General features: G+C 40.0%; 1 protein-coding gene across 3 annotated transcripts in view; it reads right to left on the reverse strand.

Annotated features, from left to right (window-relative positions):
- The window catches only part of ttc28 (tetratricopeptide repeat domain 28), a 166208-nt gene that overhangs the window by 123868 nt on the left and 26737 nt on the right, over positions 1–15603 (reverse strand). For 2 of the 3 annotated variants that reach the window (XM_079448978.1, XM_079448976.1), the window contains exon 3: positions 12182–12211. The exons of the other annotated variant lie outside the window; for it this stretch is intronic. In XM_079448978.1, the coding sequence (XP_079305104.1) occupies positions 12182–12211 (30 nt within the window). The remainder of the gene's footprint in view (positions 1–12181; positions 12212–15603) is intronic. 3 annotated transcript variants of the gene reach the window in all.

The raw sequence follows: 15603 nt of genomic DNA on the forward strand, positions 1-15603 counted from the left end.
CCTATTAATGTATATTTCATTGAGAAATTCTGCAATAATGACCTATTTTAGTACCATTTAAGTACCGGCTACTATGGATTGGCACGGAGTGGAACGATAAAGCAACGAGAACGATTCGACGTGATGGTGGAAAATCCCTCATGGTATGCTGAAAAAAGGATTCTCAAAGAACCCAGATGGTCTACTGTTTCTGGTGAAAATTCAAAGTGTGAATCCATGGACACTTAACAGCTGATATTACCCACAACTCACCGCCCACCAAGAGGGCGGAGTTTAGTGACGCTCCACTGCATGAATCAACTTAAATAAAAGATGCTTCACTTAATTAATAAATGTATCTAGTATACAGTTAACATTACATACAAAATCATAAATGAATAAATACTTAAATGCAAGGAAATAAGCTGTATTTTGATGTTCGAGACTGTTAAGGGTGACAGTTTCGTCTAGGAAACAACGGCCACATCCGTTTCGCGTTAGTATGTCCCAGTGCATGCATACAGTTTTGCTACGCACTAAAATATATATACTTTTCCATAACTAAAGCAGTAGATACTTTTAGTGCACAGTATAAGTCGGCGAATTGGCACGCAGCATGACTTTCTCAGACCCCCAAGGGCCTGACGTTGTTGAGCTTTGAGGCAAAGAGAAACATTGTGCCAAAGGACCTGTTCTGTGGATATGAGTACAAAACACAGGTCAGAGCAAAAAATTATCACAAACACCTGTCGCCTGCCTGGGACCCAAACAAAACATATGACCGAATATTCCAGCAGAATCAGAGAGCGGCTTTGTTTGAAGGTTTGAACTCTAGCCATCGAATTAAGCCATTCAGATGTGGCTGTTAAAAGAAAAATAAAGCATTTCATTAAAGCCGTGAGCGCATTTGCGTCCTCACACTTTGATGTATGCATGAGGTGCGCGTCGACAGGAATGCGCTCAAACAGTTAACCACGCATGGGGAAAAAAACTGTGATATTTGTTTAAACTGAACCTGATAAGACATATCACATTACAGGAAGAAAAAACGATTACGTCTCCATGGCAACAGGCAGGCCCGTTGCCCCCGGGCCCCGTGACAGGAGAGAGGGGTGAGAAGGAGATGGTCTTTTTTTATCGCGAAGAGATTCTTGCTCTTACTTTGAATTCCATTCAAGAGAGAACAGAAAGCAAGAGACCACGTGTGTGTGATCTTTAGATACGGCCCAGGTCACAACATCAAATGTATATCTATGGTATTTATATAACGAAACTTGCAAAAATTGCACCTGCTCTGTAACCTCACTAAACTGGACAATGCGGCCCACCCCAAGCTTGATCCACAGTAAACGGGATGCCTGACTTACTGTAGGCTTTTATAAACCATCTGTTCATTTACAAGAGAGTTTGGCCTTCCTAATTCCTACCACAAACTCGAGCAGCAGTGTTTACAAGATGCTCAGGTGTGCCAGTACTCAATCTGCTGCTGGCATGTATTCATCCAACACGGAGCGAAACAGAACTAGAGAGGCCGCTGACGAACTTTGACGTCCTCTGGAGAATATCTGCTGGCGTTTAGAGCAACACGATTGTTTACATCAGTATCAAAATCAATGTAGTTATGTTTACACAATAGCATTTGGCACTAAAAGTTGAGTTGGCGAGTGAACTGCGTTCGGTCGAGGCTGCCAAATGGAGCCGCTGTTCCCTGTGTTGTGCTCGTACTAATATCGTTCATCGCTACAGCTGTGCCGAATATTAGCAATGAAAAACAAAAAATACACATCGCACCGAGGGCAATGATTGGGCAAACGTCTTTTGGTCCTACGCATTTCACAGACAATATATAATTACAAAAATACCAATGTATCCCTTTACTTATTGTTTGCTATCAGGATTTTATCCAAAGCGACTTACATGGCAATTTGTTTCTAAGTATGTTCAATCCCCTGGGATCGAACCCACGACCCTGCGCCCCTGCGCCATGCTCTAACCACTGAGCTACAGCCCAGCTCAAAGTCAAGAGTTGTACTTTATTATCTAAACAAGAAATGTATCCTGGACTCACTGCTGCATTGCGACACAAAATACAGTACACAAAGTAAAACACACAATAAAAACATTAAAATGCCATGACATTTCGTTAGAAAAGTGTACAGGTACATGTACGAATGATTTCTAGTACCGATTACTTCTGAGGGTGGAACCCTATAACGCTTGCCTGATGGCAGTAATTGATACATTGTAAATAAAATAGGGATGTACGATAAATTATCGGCCATATCTGTATTGGACGATAAATGGTGAATAAATGGATACAAAATGTAGGCTGATATATTATAGCCGATAAATCATAAATAATTCAACTTCTTCAACTGCACACTGCTCACAGTTAAAATCCAGTACAGTACTGTCTTTCTGTCATGATCAATCACTTACTGATATTAGCAAAACATTGTTGATCTAAGTACAGATGTAGAGATTTATGAATGTGTAAATTATAGGAACAAAAGCATATTGTTTGGATCAGAATCTGCTGTCTGAATGATTTCTACCTTGAGACATGTTAGACTTGTGGCTATTGAGAACACTTTTCTGGGTTGCTCTGCAAGAAAATCTATAATTAGTTTATTAAATAAAAAACATACCAGAAAAGTTTGAAGGTTTAAGTAGTGTAAAATATGCATGGTACATGATTTTCAGAGGGAAAAAGTAAAGTCACTAATGGTTACCTTGGTTTCTGCAGTCAATGTTTTCAGATAAAAGCAGTTGTTCACTTTTTGCCTTTTGTTTCAGTCTTATGGAATTTTATATGAATATACTGTATATCGGCCAATATATCGGTTATCGGCTTCCGATTTTAAAGAATTAACATCGTTATAAGCCTAAATTTACATATCTGTGCATCACTAAAATAAAACATGTCCGTGCACTCTAAAGCCCAAAGTATAGTCCGGCCGTCTGCAATCCGCATGCATAACGCTATTTTCGTACACACACCCCGTACGCATGCAGCCCAATTTTTGAGACCGCACTGACAGAATGCGTACAACAGCACATGCGTGAATCCGCATGTCTCAAACTCGAGTACCCGCGCTAATCCGCGATTGAATATGCTCAAGAATCTGTGTGGACGTGTTTGTGCACGAGACGGACAGGTAAGGGGAAGTCAAGTATAGCCGGCCCCTTATGGACCAGTGATTCATAAGTACATTGAAGTCATATGTATTCTCTTATACCCATGATTTTCATAGCACTTTTGACAAGCTGTGCAAGGTGTGATTTCGATTGTACCGTACGATTGCCCTACCTCATTTGCATGCCGTAATTTACCAGAGTTCCTAAAACTCCTTGATGAAATAACAACGTAACATTTGTAGTAAAGTCATAGTAACCACACAAATGTATCATTCTCTTATTTCAGTTAACATAATATAAAGGCCAAAAAAATACTGTACTTTTACTACAGTAAAACCATGGTTAATTTTCCTAAAAGAGTACAATGCGCAAGAACAACACACAACATGGCCGACAAACTGATCTGTGGTCGTCTCATCCACTCACACAAGTAATAGAGATAATGGTTTCCTTCACAGCATGCATTCGTCCGTGTGTGTGTACGCATGAACAAACAGCCACATGTGCTCTGAGCGACTCCACAGCTGCAGATGGAAAGCCGGAGGAGAAACAAACCTTCACATCAACACACCAGCATCTCTCACAGTCTAACCAAAAAGCCGGCAGGTTACCGCGCTGAGGGTATGCAAATGAACAGTCGTTTCCCAGGGAAACGCCAGGTTTAATGTGCGCTATGCTAATGCCTTCGTGACGTTGACATTGGGTTTCGTTAAACCAATAGAGATTCAATTAGTATGGTTATAGGGAAAGCATTGGGGGAAAGAAAATATGACGGCACAAACTGATATGTGTATGTAATAATAAAACCATGAATCGTGAACGGGAAATACAGCTGAAGCTTTGAAACATGAGGAATATGTTTTCCAGCTGTGTAAGCTACGAGACGTCAAATGACACGTAGCGAGCATGTGATCACTAAAATAGTGTCCTGCTATTTCTATTGTAGTATTTCTTTTCCTTTTTATACACTCTCATGACTGTGAGACATTTTCAAGAACCAAACAACATTTATTTTTCCTCCCTACTTGTTAAAAGAGTCCCAGATGACGTTCGACATCATCCGCAGACAGACAACAGTTGATGGAAGCTCCAGGTTTGTGCGGAAGGTACACCTGGTGTTGTGCTGCAGAGATTACATCTGTCAGGCAAACAAACCTGGCACAACTATACTGCCAAATCTGTACGCTGACGGTAAAGAAACGCTCAAATCCCCGCAAGCTGCTTCCTGCGGCAGGCAACTCACCTTTCATGCAGTACAACCGCTCCCTGCTGCTGAAACACAAGCGGGAAGACGGGCCGTGAGCTTAAATTGCATGCGGCATGCACCCCATCAATAATGCAGGGTCTCGGTTATTTGTTTACGCTCTTGGCTGGTGCCACTTCATTGTTTTTTCATGAACACAGTTAACCGCATATTTATGGCGAGTAACTGAGCGCGAACGTACAGGCATGAGAATGCAGATGATGTGGGAAACTGTGACCCCGTCAGTGGGGTTCCATGTTGTTTGGTTATTAACATTCTTCAAAATATCTTCTTTTGTGTTCTGCGGAAGAAAGAAACTCATACAGGTTTAAAATGACATGGCAGGACGAGTAAACGATAAAAGTATCGTCGCTATAAAGATTTAGCTGCTGGCATCGCAAAACAGAAAGGCAAAACTAAGAGTGGTTTTCAAGTTGGCATTTGCTGACCTCGACTATGATACGCTCTAATTAAGACACAGAATCCATCCTGAAGTATCTTGTTAAAATGAGAAACCTCACACCTCTGCTCATCGAGACGAGTGCTGTCGTACCCCGGCTGATAAACAAGAGCTGTGACGCTGTAACGGGTTCAGAGATCATCACGGGATAAACACTGAGAATCCTGATATGCTCTTGAATCTACAAGCCTGTGTGTGAAAGAAACTCCAGAGCTGTAAATAACACCAGAGCTGATAAATAAGAGCAGGTCACAAGACACAGAGTTTGCTTAATCTGTATTGGACACCTAACGGTTACACCTTAAAAATGCCTCCCCAATGTCACTTTACCTGTATTGAAAATAAACCCTAAAAACATCTTTATCAGGTCACACTTCAATATTTATAATCTATAGGTATCTGGTGAATCTCAGGATCACAAGAACAAAATAATCAATTGTATTTTGCATTTGGAAATCATAGCACATTTGCCATTACCTTCATTACAATCAGACGTGTTTTACTTCAAACTCACATTTCCATAAAACATGTGGATGCTTTGAATTGATCTTTGTTCTTAATGGTAATTGCTCAATGGTTGTGCTCATTTCAGTCCGATTACTCTAATTTTAACATCTTTAAAAAATATATTTAAATCATTAAAAGACAAGTAGTGCAATGATGTTCCACACTAGAGCCGCCACGGGGTAAAATGTACCCATGCACTTAACAGATTTTCAATCAAATATCCAAGTGTCCCAGTAATTGTTATTTACCATCCCTTGTTGTTAAACATGATAAAACCAGATTAAAAAACGGGGCATTTATAACAAAAAATTTACCTCAAGCCTTTGTTTTTTAGGATTACCCCATGTTTTGTGTTTTGTTTTCTTTTCCGACTATTAAATGATATAACTGAACAAATGAATCATTATTAAGTTGAGACATTGCATCAATTACTATACCGCTTAGAAAAGTGATTTTCTTACTTTAGCTTTGAACATAAAAAACTGCACCAAAACATTGTTGATGACTAAAAATAATCATTTCATGTCACTAAAAACTACTTTGTGATGACAGTCACATAAAGCAGTGACATATTCATGTTTATGGGTAAATATACCCGCTGGCTGTTTAAGGTATAGAGCGAACACTGGCGGTTGTGTTAAATAGAGTGAACGTATCCCAGACTTAAGACGATAAACATGTAAAAAGGGAAATAAATTAATTTATTAGAGACACACAGAATGTCAAAAATAGTCTTGAAACCTTGAATTTAGAAACAGACATCGGGGACAAAATAAATGAACAGTAGAGTTTATCTCTGACCTCAACCAAGGAACAGGAAATGAATCCGAATGACACGGTGTAATGGGTTACATGCAAACGGGACGATGATGTACTTCCTTTCAAATCTCAGCCAGCTAGGTCACTCATAGCACTAAGGGGATTTTTCACCAAGTGATAACCATGTGTTTAGTAAGAAAACATTTACATTTCCTCGAACCGACAACACTACGGGAGCATTGTGAAGTGCCTCTCTGATCATTCCTCTAGAAAAAGCAAAAGCTTTTTTTCACATTTGTTGATGTACCTTAGGATGGATAGCCAGAAGTGCTTCTCCGTTTTGGTTGTGCACATATGGTGAAGTGTTTGAATCATTAGACTCACCTTGTTGATCGTAATCCTATGTGCATCCTGAAGCGAAACACCATTGTTCCCCATGTAACAGCAAGGCTTGGTAACCTCACAGCGTCGTTCATGTAAGGAGCTCTTATGTACATAAAGATTTGTTTATCTCGGCAGATAACACACGGGCCGCTGACCTGCATCCTCTCTCTCCATTTCACATCAGCAAAGATCACATGCGTTGTGATTGACTGCATATTGGCAACATGCTTGATTTACAGACACGCAGTGATGGATCTCTCAGGGCCAAATGTGTGTGTGTGTGGTCAGACGTATGAACTTCTCTTAGATATTAATGAGATTACATGAAGTGTAAACGGAAACTAAATCTCATCTGTGTCTCAGATATTTCTCCTGAGAAAAACAGTGAGAAATTTCCCAAATGTGTCTGTCATCAGAGTTTCAGAAGAGATATCAACAATCAGCAATGCCTTAAACTGAGCTCAGATTTGTCAAGTCTGCAATCACAAGTCAATATTATTCAACAATTATCCAAATCCAGATTTTTTTACCTCTACAATCTACATTCTTTTTACACCTCCATGCTCTCCGTGTGTTTCAACAATTACAGACTCATTTGTTTCTCTTCTTATTCCTCCACAGGAGAAACATTTGAGACTAAGTTGATACTTAAATAAAACATCAGTAACTTTAACTGTTATGTCCTCGTGCCCAAGAGAAAGCATTGCACAGCATTTCTATAGAAGATCAATCATATACAACACAAACTACACATTAAACAAGAGATATTCACAGCTAAAACAGCTCTGACAGCGTCTTAATAAACACAAGTATCCTCCAATACACACCCAACATCCTGATAATGTTACATAATAAAAATATCTCTGTGTCTGTGCTGCATCAAGCTCCGCTCATTGACATAGATTAAAAAGTTTAACCGAAATATCACCCACCACGCCGAGCTCGTACTTCAGCTGGAAATCAATAAGCTGAAAATGGACGCTGAAGTGTAGGTAGAGATGGACGGAGGCGAGAGAGGATGGAGGGAGGATGGAGGGAGAAGTCAGAGGTCATCAAAGTTCTAGACTAATAAAAAGGGAATGACAGGTGGACGGACTGACTTTCATTTCAAGACATTTCAAATGAAATTGAAATGAATGACTTTCATAATACATGTCGCACGAATAGTATGCAGAATGTTGTAAAATCTGCAATCTGTAACTTTTTGATGGCTTAAAAAAAATATTCAACAAAATCAAACCTCAGGATTGACTAAGTCATTTAACAGCAATGTTTTTTTACAAAGATACGCGTACAAATACGACTGTCGTGTTGCTGAAAAGTGAAAATGAAGTTGTTTTCTTTGCAGAAATATTCTGCAAAAAAATACAAATAGAAACAATATTTGTATTTGAAATTTGGGAGAAATATTGTTAGTAGTTCACAGAATGAAACAAAAATGATCATTTTACCTAAACACATAACTAGAAATAGTAAATTCAGAAATTCAGTTGATTTTACAACACGAAGATGTAATTTGCAATTTTATGTTACAAACAGAGATGACGATACAGAGGCGAAATTTACAGACTGCGGATTAAATAAAAACATGGTTGGAGACTGAAACGTCTAATGTTAAACAGTTCGGTTTAGATACAGCGTTAGTCTTTAAAGCTCTCACATACCGCAGGTGTTTTTCTACACAAGCCTCTTCTTGATCACTCTAATGATTTCAGAGCCATTTTGATTTTTCAGGCTTTTAAGAATCCATCTGGCGTCTCAATTAGTGCGATTAAGTCTTAATCTGCGCAGGGGGAGATGTGTAGATGAGAGGACAGGACATGGCACGCTGGTCGCATCGCTCCGCAGAACAATCACCGCCTTTCCAAACGCTGCGAAAACCAAAACTCACTTCCTGTTCTTGAAGTAAAGACTCGACACTTCAGCGTTTGTTGACCCCCCCCCCCACACACATTTCATGCTTTAGACCGGTGCCAAGAAATACTCCATTTCCCCAGAACAGCCTTAATTTCGCTCGGCTTGTTTCACCAGGGGAATTTGTGTTTTATTGTTGCCATCCCACTGCCAGCATCTGATTGGAAATTTAATAGGCAGGCTCTGGAGAGGGTGTCTTTCGCTCATATACACCAGCCTGAGTCTATAAAGGGAATGGGTCTCTACGTATTAAAGTGCCTTGGTATCAGTCGTCCATTCGGTAGCCGGCGGCGCTGGATGAGGAACAACCAGACATGGAATCAATGATCTCATTAACACTTTGCATTAGGTTTATAACTCTGTTTCAAAACCTAGTGAGGTCCCTGCGTAGGCAGGATTTTAAAGAAACAGTTGAGCCAAACAAGACTCTATCATAATTTATTCAACCTCATGTGAATGAAACCTGTATTTTCTTTAATGGAACGCAATGTCATGGGCTTCAATGTTGTTTGGGCACCAATATCTTCTTTTGTGAATGAAAGAACGTCAAGTTTGGAATGACATGGTGGCGAATAAATAATGAGGCAGCAGCCTATGTAGGCAGCACACTAGGTTTTGGGACGGAGCCTTCCAAGGATAATGATGGCGGGGCTTTGTAATGTTCCTCTTCATTTAGAGCTGCAGTGCATTTCAGCCTGCCCCCTCCCTTCCCCCTTTTACAATATTGGTTTAAATTATTAACCATCCTTTTATGAGCGACGAGAAACCCCATCCCAGAGCGACTCGTTCCTCCGTCAGCACTCTGTGTGTTTTATTGAAAAGAGAGCCGTGCTATACCACTGGACTGTTTCACGCCGCAGTGTGTGTGTGTGAACGCGTGATCATGTGAGAGTCTATATTAATGTGATGAATGCAGTAGTGAAGGCATCGCTCTCAGCATGACTGAGCTCTTTATAGGAATCTATGATTAGAAACTGATGAAATACAATCCAAGCAAATAAGCCGTGAGGATTTCCTACTGATGAACGATATCAAAAGGCATGTTGCATTAAAATGCTGGATGCTGATTGGTCAAAATAATTCAATTCATTTTCTTGTATATAGCAGCTTTACAGGGGAAAATAAGAAAAAACGAAAAACACAAAAAAGGTCAAACAAAGCACAGAACATGGTGTTTATATAACAAGTTAAATTATTCTAGTAAATAATATCTGGCTGAAAAGATGTGTCTTTAATCTAGATTTGAATTGGGCGAGTGTGTCTGATCCTCGAATAGTGTCGGGAAGGCTATTCAAGAGTTTAGGTGCTACGTATGTCTTATTTTGGTGGATTTAGTTATTCCAGTTGTTATCAAAGTCCTGAGTTTTGAGATCGTGATCGGTTGTAGGTTTGTACATTTACATTTAGGCATTTGGCAGACGCTTTTATCCAAAGCAATTTACATTGCATTATCCTATACATTTTACAAAGGTATCTGCAATCTCCTGGGATTGGACCCACAACCTTGTGTTGTTAACGCAATGCTCTTACCACTGAGAAAAGCGCTTGTAGTGTGATAGAAACAGCATTTGAGAAATGCTAAACAACATCAACACCTCTTCAACAACTACTGTGTATATGACTGCACAACTTGGCTGGGCGAAAATGACAGAATATTGTGAATATCATATTGTTAAAAATTAAGATTCATATGCCAAGACGGCACCAATAGACAATTTCACTCCTATAATAGCGATAGAGAGTGATAGATGTGTAAAGAGCACCTAACGAGAGAATTAGTCCCCAAAAAGAATGCACTTTAATAAAGAGATGGTGTTCAGAAAACACATACTTAACAAACATTTTTGGATCAGTCCATCTTTAATCACCTCAAGCAATATTTACACGTGTTAGTTTAATAAAAATGTATAAGTTGTAACTAGGTCTACATTTTTGCACTAATGTAAAAAAAAATTGGAACAAAAGTACATTTATTTATTCTAAAGCAAAAACTAAAACATTGAAATTTATATATTCTGTGTAATATCATAGTTTAGAAAGAGAGATTACAGCCCTATATGCACTACATGAATGAAGAACAAATACTGACCTTAGTTTGGGTGTCATTCCTGTCTCCCTATCGTCTACATTATACTGTTTTCCTCAATAAAGATGACAAAGGAAAATTATTTAGAGGGTAAATTATGTAGCCAAAATAAGACTAATTTCATTTCGAGAATTATTTTTAAATACTTTGCTGCCGTTACTCTCATCAATGTGTTGTTGATGTATGAGCGCTTTTTTATTTTAAACGCAAATGATAGTTTTATTGTAGACCGCGCGTATAGCGCAGTCAATTCGGCACAGATTCAGAAATAAGAGAGAATACACTGCTGCAATTACACAGAGTTACAACTACAGAGCGCAAACGCACACCACACACGAGTAAATCGATATGGAAACGGACAACACAATGATATGTTGTTATGAGACGTATTGGTTCGTTTTTACACTGTGGCGGAACAAATTAGAATAGCGGGCCGTCATAGTCGTATCACTGGTTTCATATGCAGAAATCTTGCTGGGCTCCGATATAAATAAGTGCTACGATTGTTCGTACATCTTACATATATAATAAAATCTTAAAGATATTTGTTTAACATTTTAGATCAGTTACAAATATTCTATTCTTTGTATTTTGTTCAAGTGTTTGTGTTGTGAAACCGGAAGTCTGGACCGGCGTTAAACCAGCAACGTGTACGTTATCTGAAGTGGTCTATACTATTGTCTGATATTAAATAGTGTGTCTTTTAAAATCATCTTCAATGAATGTTTAAATGTAACGGATGTCCTAAAAGGTCTTCATGAAGTCACCCCTCACATCACTGATAACTACAATACCTTCAGAGAGTCTCAAAAGGTAAAAAAACATCCTCTGGAGGTCACCAGAAGAAAATGAGAAACGTTGATAAGAGCTTTGTCACGACTAAAAAGCATCTTGGGTTCTCTTCTCGTGTGTTTCTATACGACTGACTTTCAGAGCAAAGTTCTCAGGGCTATTCCATCCCTTGCATGGCCGCATTTGCTGACTTATGTTCGCCTGTGTGACAGCCGCCCCGTTGAGCCGTGTGATGAAGTGGTACATTATGGCAAACTCCAGCCTCGCTGCCGCCACAAATCAAAACACAAGGTGTCAGCGCGTTAGCCTGCGATCTCAAACACAAAGACACAAAACACGAAAATATGAAACTCTCGGACATTTGTGAATATACTGTGCACAAGCAAATATAACACGCCATTGTATGTAAAGTGACGAGCTGGCATGCACCCACAGAAAGTAAAATGTTTTGGAAATGCCTACGACAATGCAATTCCCACCGCATACTACTACTATTAGTGAACAGTATGCAACACGTTCTATGCTTTTAAGACAACACTATACGTTACTATACAACGCTATATAAGTGTGTACTTTAAGCAGTAATATGCAACATTCTCGCAGTCTCGGTCACTATGTTATTTGCATCCATTGCATCTTTTCTCAAACAATACCTAACACTCTACTTTTTTGGATAAAGTCAGTCAACAGGAAGACTAAAATAACAACAGAATCTTAGTTTGTTTTATTCAACAAGTGCACAGTACGAATAATATGGTAGAATGCCTTTCCAAACACACCCAACACCTACTCTAAGCCAAATCCCATTCCCAGGCAGTGCAAGACAGAAAGAGGAAGAGGTCATTTGTGCTACACCGGACCAAGACCAATCGCCGACACGGAGAGGAAATCTCCATCTGGGGTTCCATGTGTCACTCACCTGAGGGGGTCTCCACAACCAGATGGACCCCTGAAATCACAGAGGCATGATGGTCAACATTCTGAAAACCACTTAGCCATCAGCGGTCACTGACTGCAGGCCAATACTACCTGTCCTGCCAGCAGACAAGCTCCTCGGGCTCTATTTATGGGTTTCTGATTAAACTCAATATACAGGTGGAATATTAAACAGGGTCATTTGTCATGTCGGGGTGCATTGGTCACAGTGTTTGTTCTCTATATTTAACTACAACACAACTAAAATATTAAACAATAAAGAATTGTGTCAGTCCAGTCGCTTTGGATAAAAGCATCTGCCAAATACATGATGTCTGCTGTAAGAATATTTTACCACACAGCCATTCTCGGCTTTTCCCAGGAAATAAACTACATACCCAAAGTCATTGAAAGAGCCCCAGGCTCGCGCACAACACACCATCATAAAGAGACTTTACGGTCCTCTAATGCATGTTCACACTGGAGAACCCCATTTATTTCCCATCGCAGACTCAAAGCAAAGAAACAAGACCAGGGCCGCCCACAGAAGCGTGACACGGAGGCTGTTTTATCGTGCCCCAGACACAACGGAAAACACTCTGGAAAACACTGATTCTGTGAGCCAATGACACGAGCTGTCAGCTGAGACAAGAACATAAGAAATGAAGCAGCAAAATGCACGTCTAAGTGGGAGGGAGGACAACGAGGAGAACGGTGGTAAAGAAAAAGAGACAAAGCGTGTTAATTAATTTTCCACCGGGGTGTATGCGCAGACGTCTTGACAAGACGAACGATCTCATTTGCTGCAGACGTGGCCAAACAAACCTGAAAGCTGGCACTGAAGCATCTTTTTAACATTTATCAAATCTCAGCGAGGCCGCAAACTGTGAATGTACACAAATGTGTGTGCTGGGGCACGGAGAGAGGGATGAAAGACGACTTTTGAATTATTTCCGAGAATCAAGAACATGTACAAAACAAATGCTGGAACCAAATGGTATTCATGACATACTGTATGTACATTTCAAGGCACTTCAGAAAGGAAGTCTTATTACAGGTCTTACATTTTAGGCGTTGGACACAGTGAGGTTAGGATTTCTCTTCAAAAGATCCTTAATTTAATCATTAAGGAACTCGAATCACTAACTCAAACCGGGTTCAGAACCAGATTCATTCAACTCTCCCTTCATACCCACCACTCGTCATCAACATCCTAAAGAAATGATGGAAAAAGAAAGTGATTTGGTCTCTACCCAAGAAAAGCAAAGCGATCTAGATCCATGTGTTATATTCACTTTCCCACATCTGTCCCGTACATGAAGATTTATGATGTGAGGGCGTGATATTTAGATCCCGTGAACCCACCTGCGTTCTTCTGGGGTTTTGATGTTTCGCTACAGCAAAGTGCAGAGATGTGCTCGTATCATCCGGGCATCGAAACCAAACACAAATCAAGCTCATCCTGGCAGATCCGAAATGGTAATGCAGTCATTAGGTCATTAAGATTAACTGCACTGTCATAGAGAGACTCTACTGCGCCATTAAATATATTTTTATGTATCTGCCGCGCTCTTCATTTGCATATTGTGAGTAATGAGACGAGGATAAACAAATAATACGCCGCTCTTGAATTCATCAAAGAGGTGCGCGTGGCTTTAACAGGTACTCAAATCATCAATTGCGTGTCATCATTCTAGTCAAACGTATTATTATAAAGAGGAAAACATGATGGAAAAGTTTCGAAGGTTGAACGTTGTGCTCAACAGTTACCCTGAAGCTTCATTTGAGAGGATTCCGACAATGATTCTTAGGGGGCGTCAACAAACCTCAATGGGGGCATGAAAATGAACAACATTATAAAATTCTAAAACAACAAAAAATCAAGATTTATCTAAGTGTTAGTTTTATAATGACTATACAGCTTTATCTAAGAGTTTAGATTATGCCAAACTCTTGAATATTTAGAAGCTGTGAGGGGATATTGTTGGGACATTACATTAAGGAGCCTTCAAAAGATTGAAATCTACTTGGTCTACGAGCACAAACATCATTCCACAACTTATCTTAGACGCGAATCACAGGTCGGAAAAACAGGTTGGCACTCCAGGTTTGCCGCTGACTGACCTTCGTAGAGGCTTCCACACGCTCTCTCCTCGAGTTTATCAGTCAAGCGTGCATGTTTATCACTGTCAGCTGAGATTATTGGTTGGAGAGGGCGGCAGCTCCGCGCACAGTTGGTGAGAGGACGTGGGATCCCAGCGCCAGCTGCTGGGGAAGAGCGAGGCCTCTGACGGCATCTGTTCCGGGTGCTTCCATGGGGCGCGAAACCACAGCCAAGAACGCTACCATGTTAGAAACTGAAGCCCGGACATAACATTGTCACCTGTTCTGTGAAATATTAAAGTGTGAGGAGTAGTCAACACGCTAATTCATCTTTGCGCGCAAGTTTTAACCACAGGTGTGTATAAATGAGTTCTTTTGTGAAGGACAGTACATGGAAAAGTGCATTCCATAGTGAAAAAAAATCAAAGTAGAGTCGAATTAACAAAGGCTGAAAAACAAAACAAACATAGCGAGACAGAATATGTGTCATTAAAGCCCGACAGAATGCTGGCAGGCATCAGCTAAACCAGTTTGTGCGCTAGCGTGTCGTATACAATCCCAAACACAGTCTGTCTGTAATGAGCGCTGAGAGTTATTTATCCACGAGAAAAGGTGAGAACTCTTCACTAACAAACACTTCCTTCTCTCTTCAGTTAGCAACAAATCACCTCAGCGCGAGGCTGAGCACTGTGATGGAGAATGCCTCGCAAACATGTGTCAACCACAGGAGTTTGCGCATTTTTAAACCTACACCATTGCTTAATTGAGTTCTACATTAAGGCATGACAGATCAATGCCTTCACACTTTTTCCAGCGCTGCGTTATGTCAGGAGACCAACAATGACCTTCATATGTTCCCCTTGCTTCTGTGTGAAAGTGGCTTGGCATATTTACTAATATGAATATCAAGAAGTGAAGGGAACGCTATTTAGTCTAACCTTGCCTTCAGGCACGGGTTGCGCTAATGATGCCCGGACCACCACAGGTCATGATAATAAAATGTAAATGCATTAACTTTCTAGGAATACAGTGTTGAGAGTTAATGTTTCAGCATGGGGAAACGCAAACATGAATATGGTGAATATCACAAAAAACGTCCAGATCACGTTTCAAGTCTAAAAAATACGATTCAAAATGCAATAAATCTGAAACAACTATGTGTCTGTTGAATCTGATGTTACCAATTCATCTTTATTCAACCACTTTTCCGACCAGTTAAGTCTCACAGGATGAAATGACGTCCTATTTGACATATTTGCAGACTTGCAAATATGTCACATTACAGAAAAATAGGCTGCAAAAGACAATGATAGTCTATTCAGG

This window comes from Barbatula barbatula, assembly GCF_947034865.1.
Source record: "Barbatula barbatula genome assembly, chromosome: 24".
NCBI classification, from domain to species: Eukaryota; Metazoa; Chordata; class Actinopteri; order Cypriniformes; family Nemacheilidae; genus Barbatula; species Barbatula barbatula.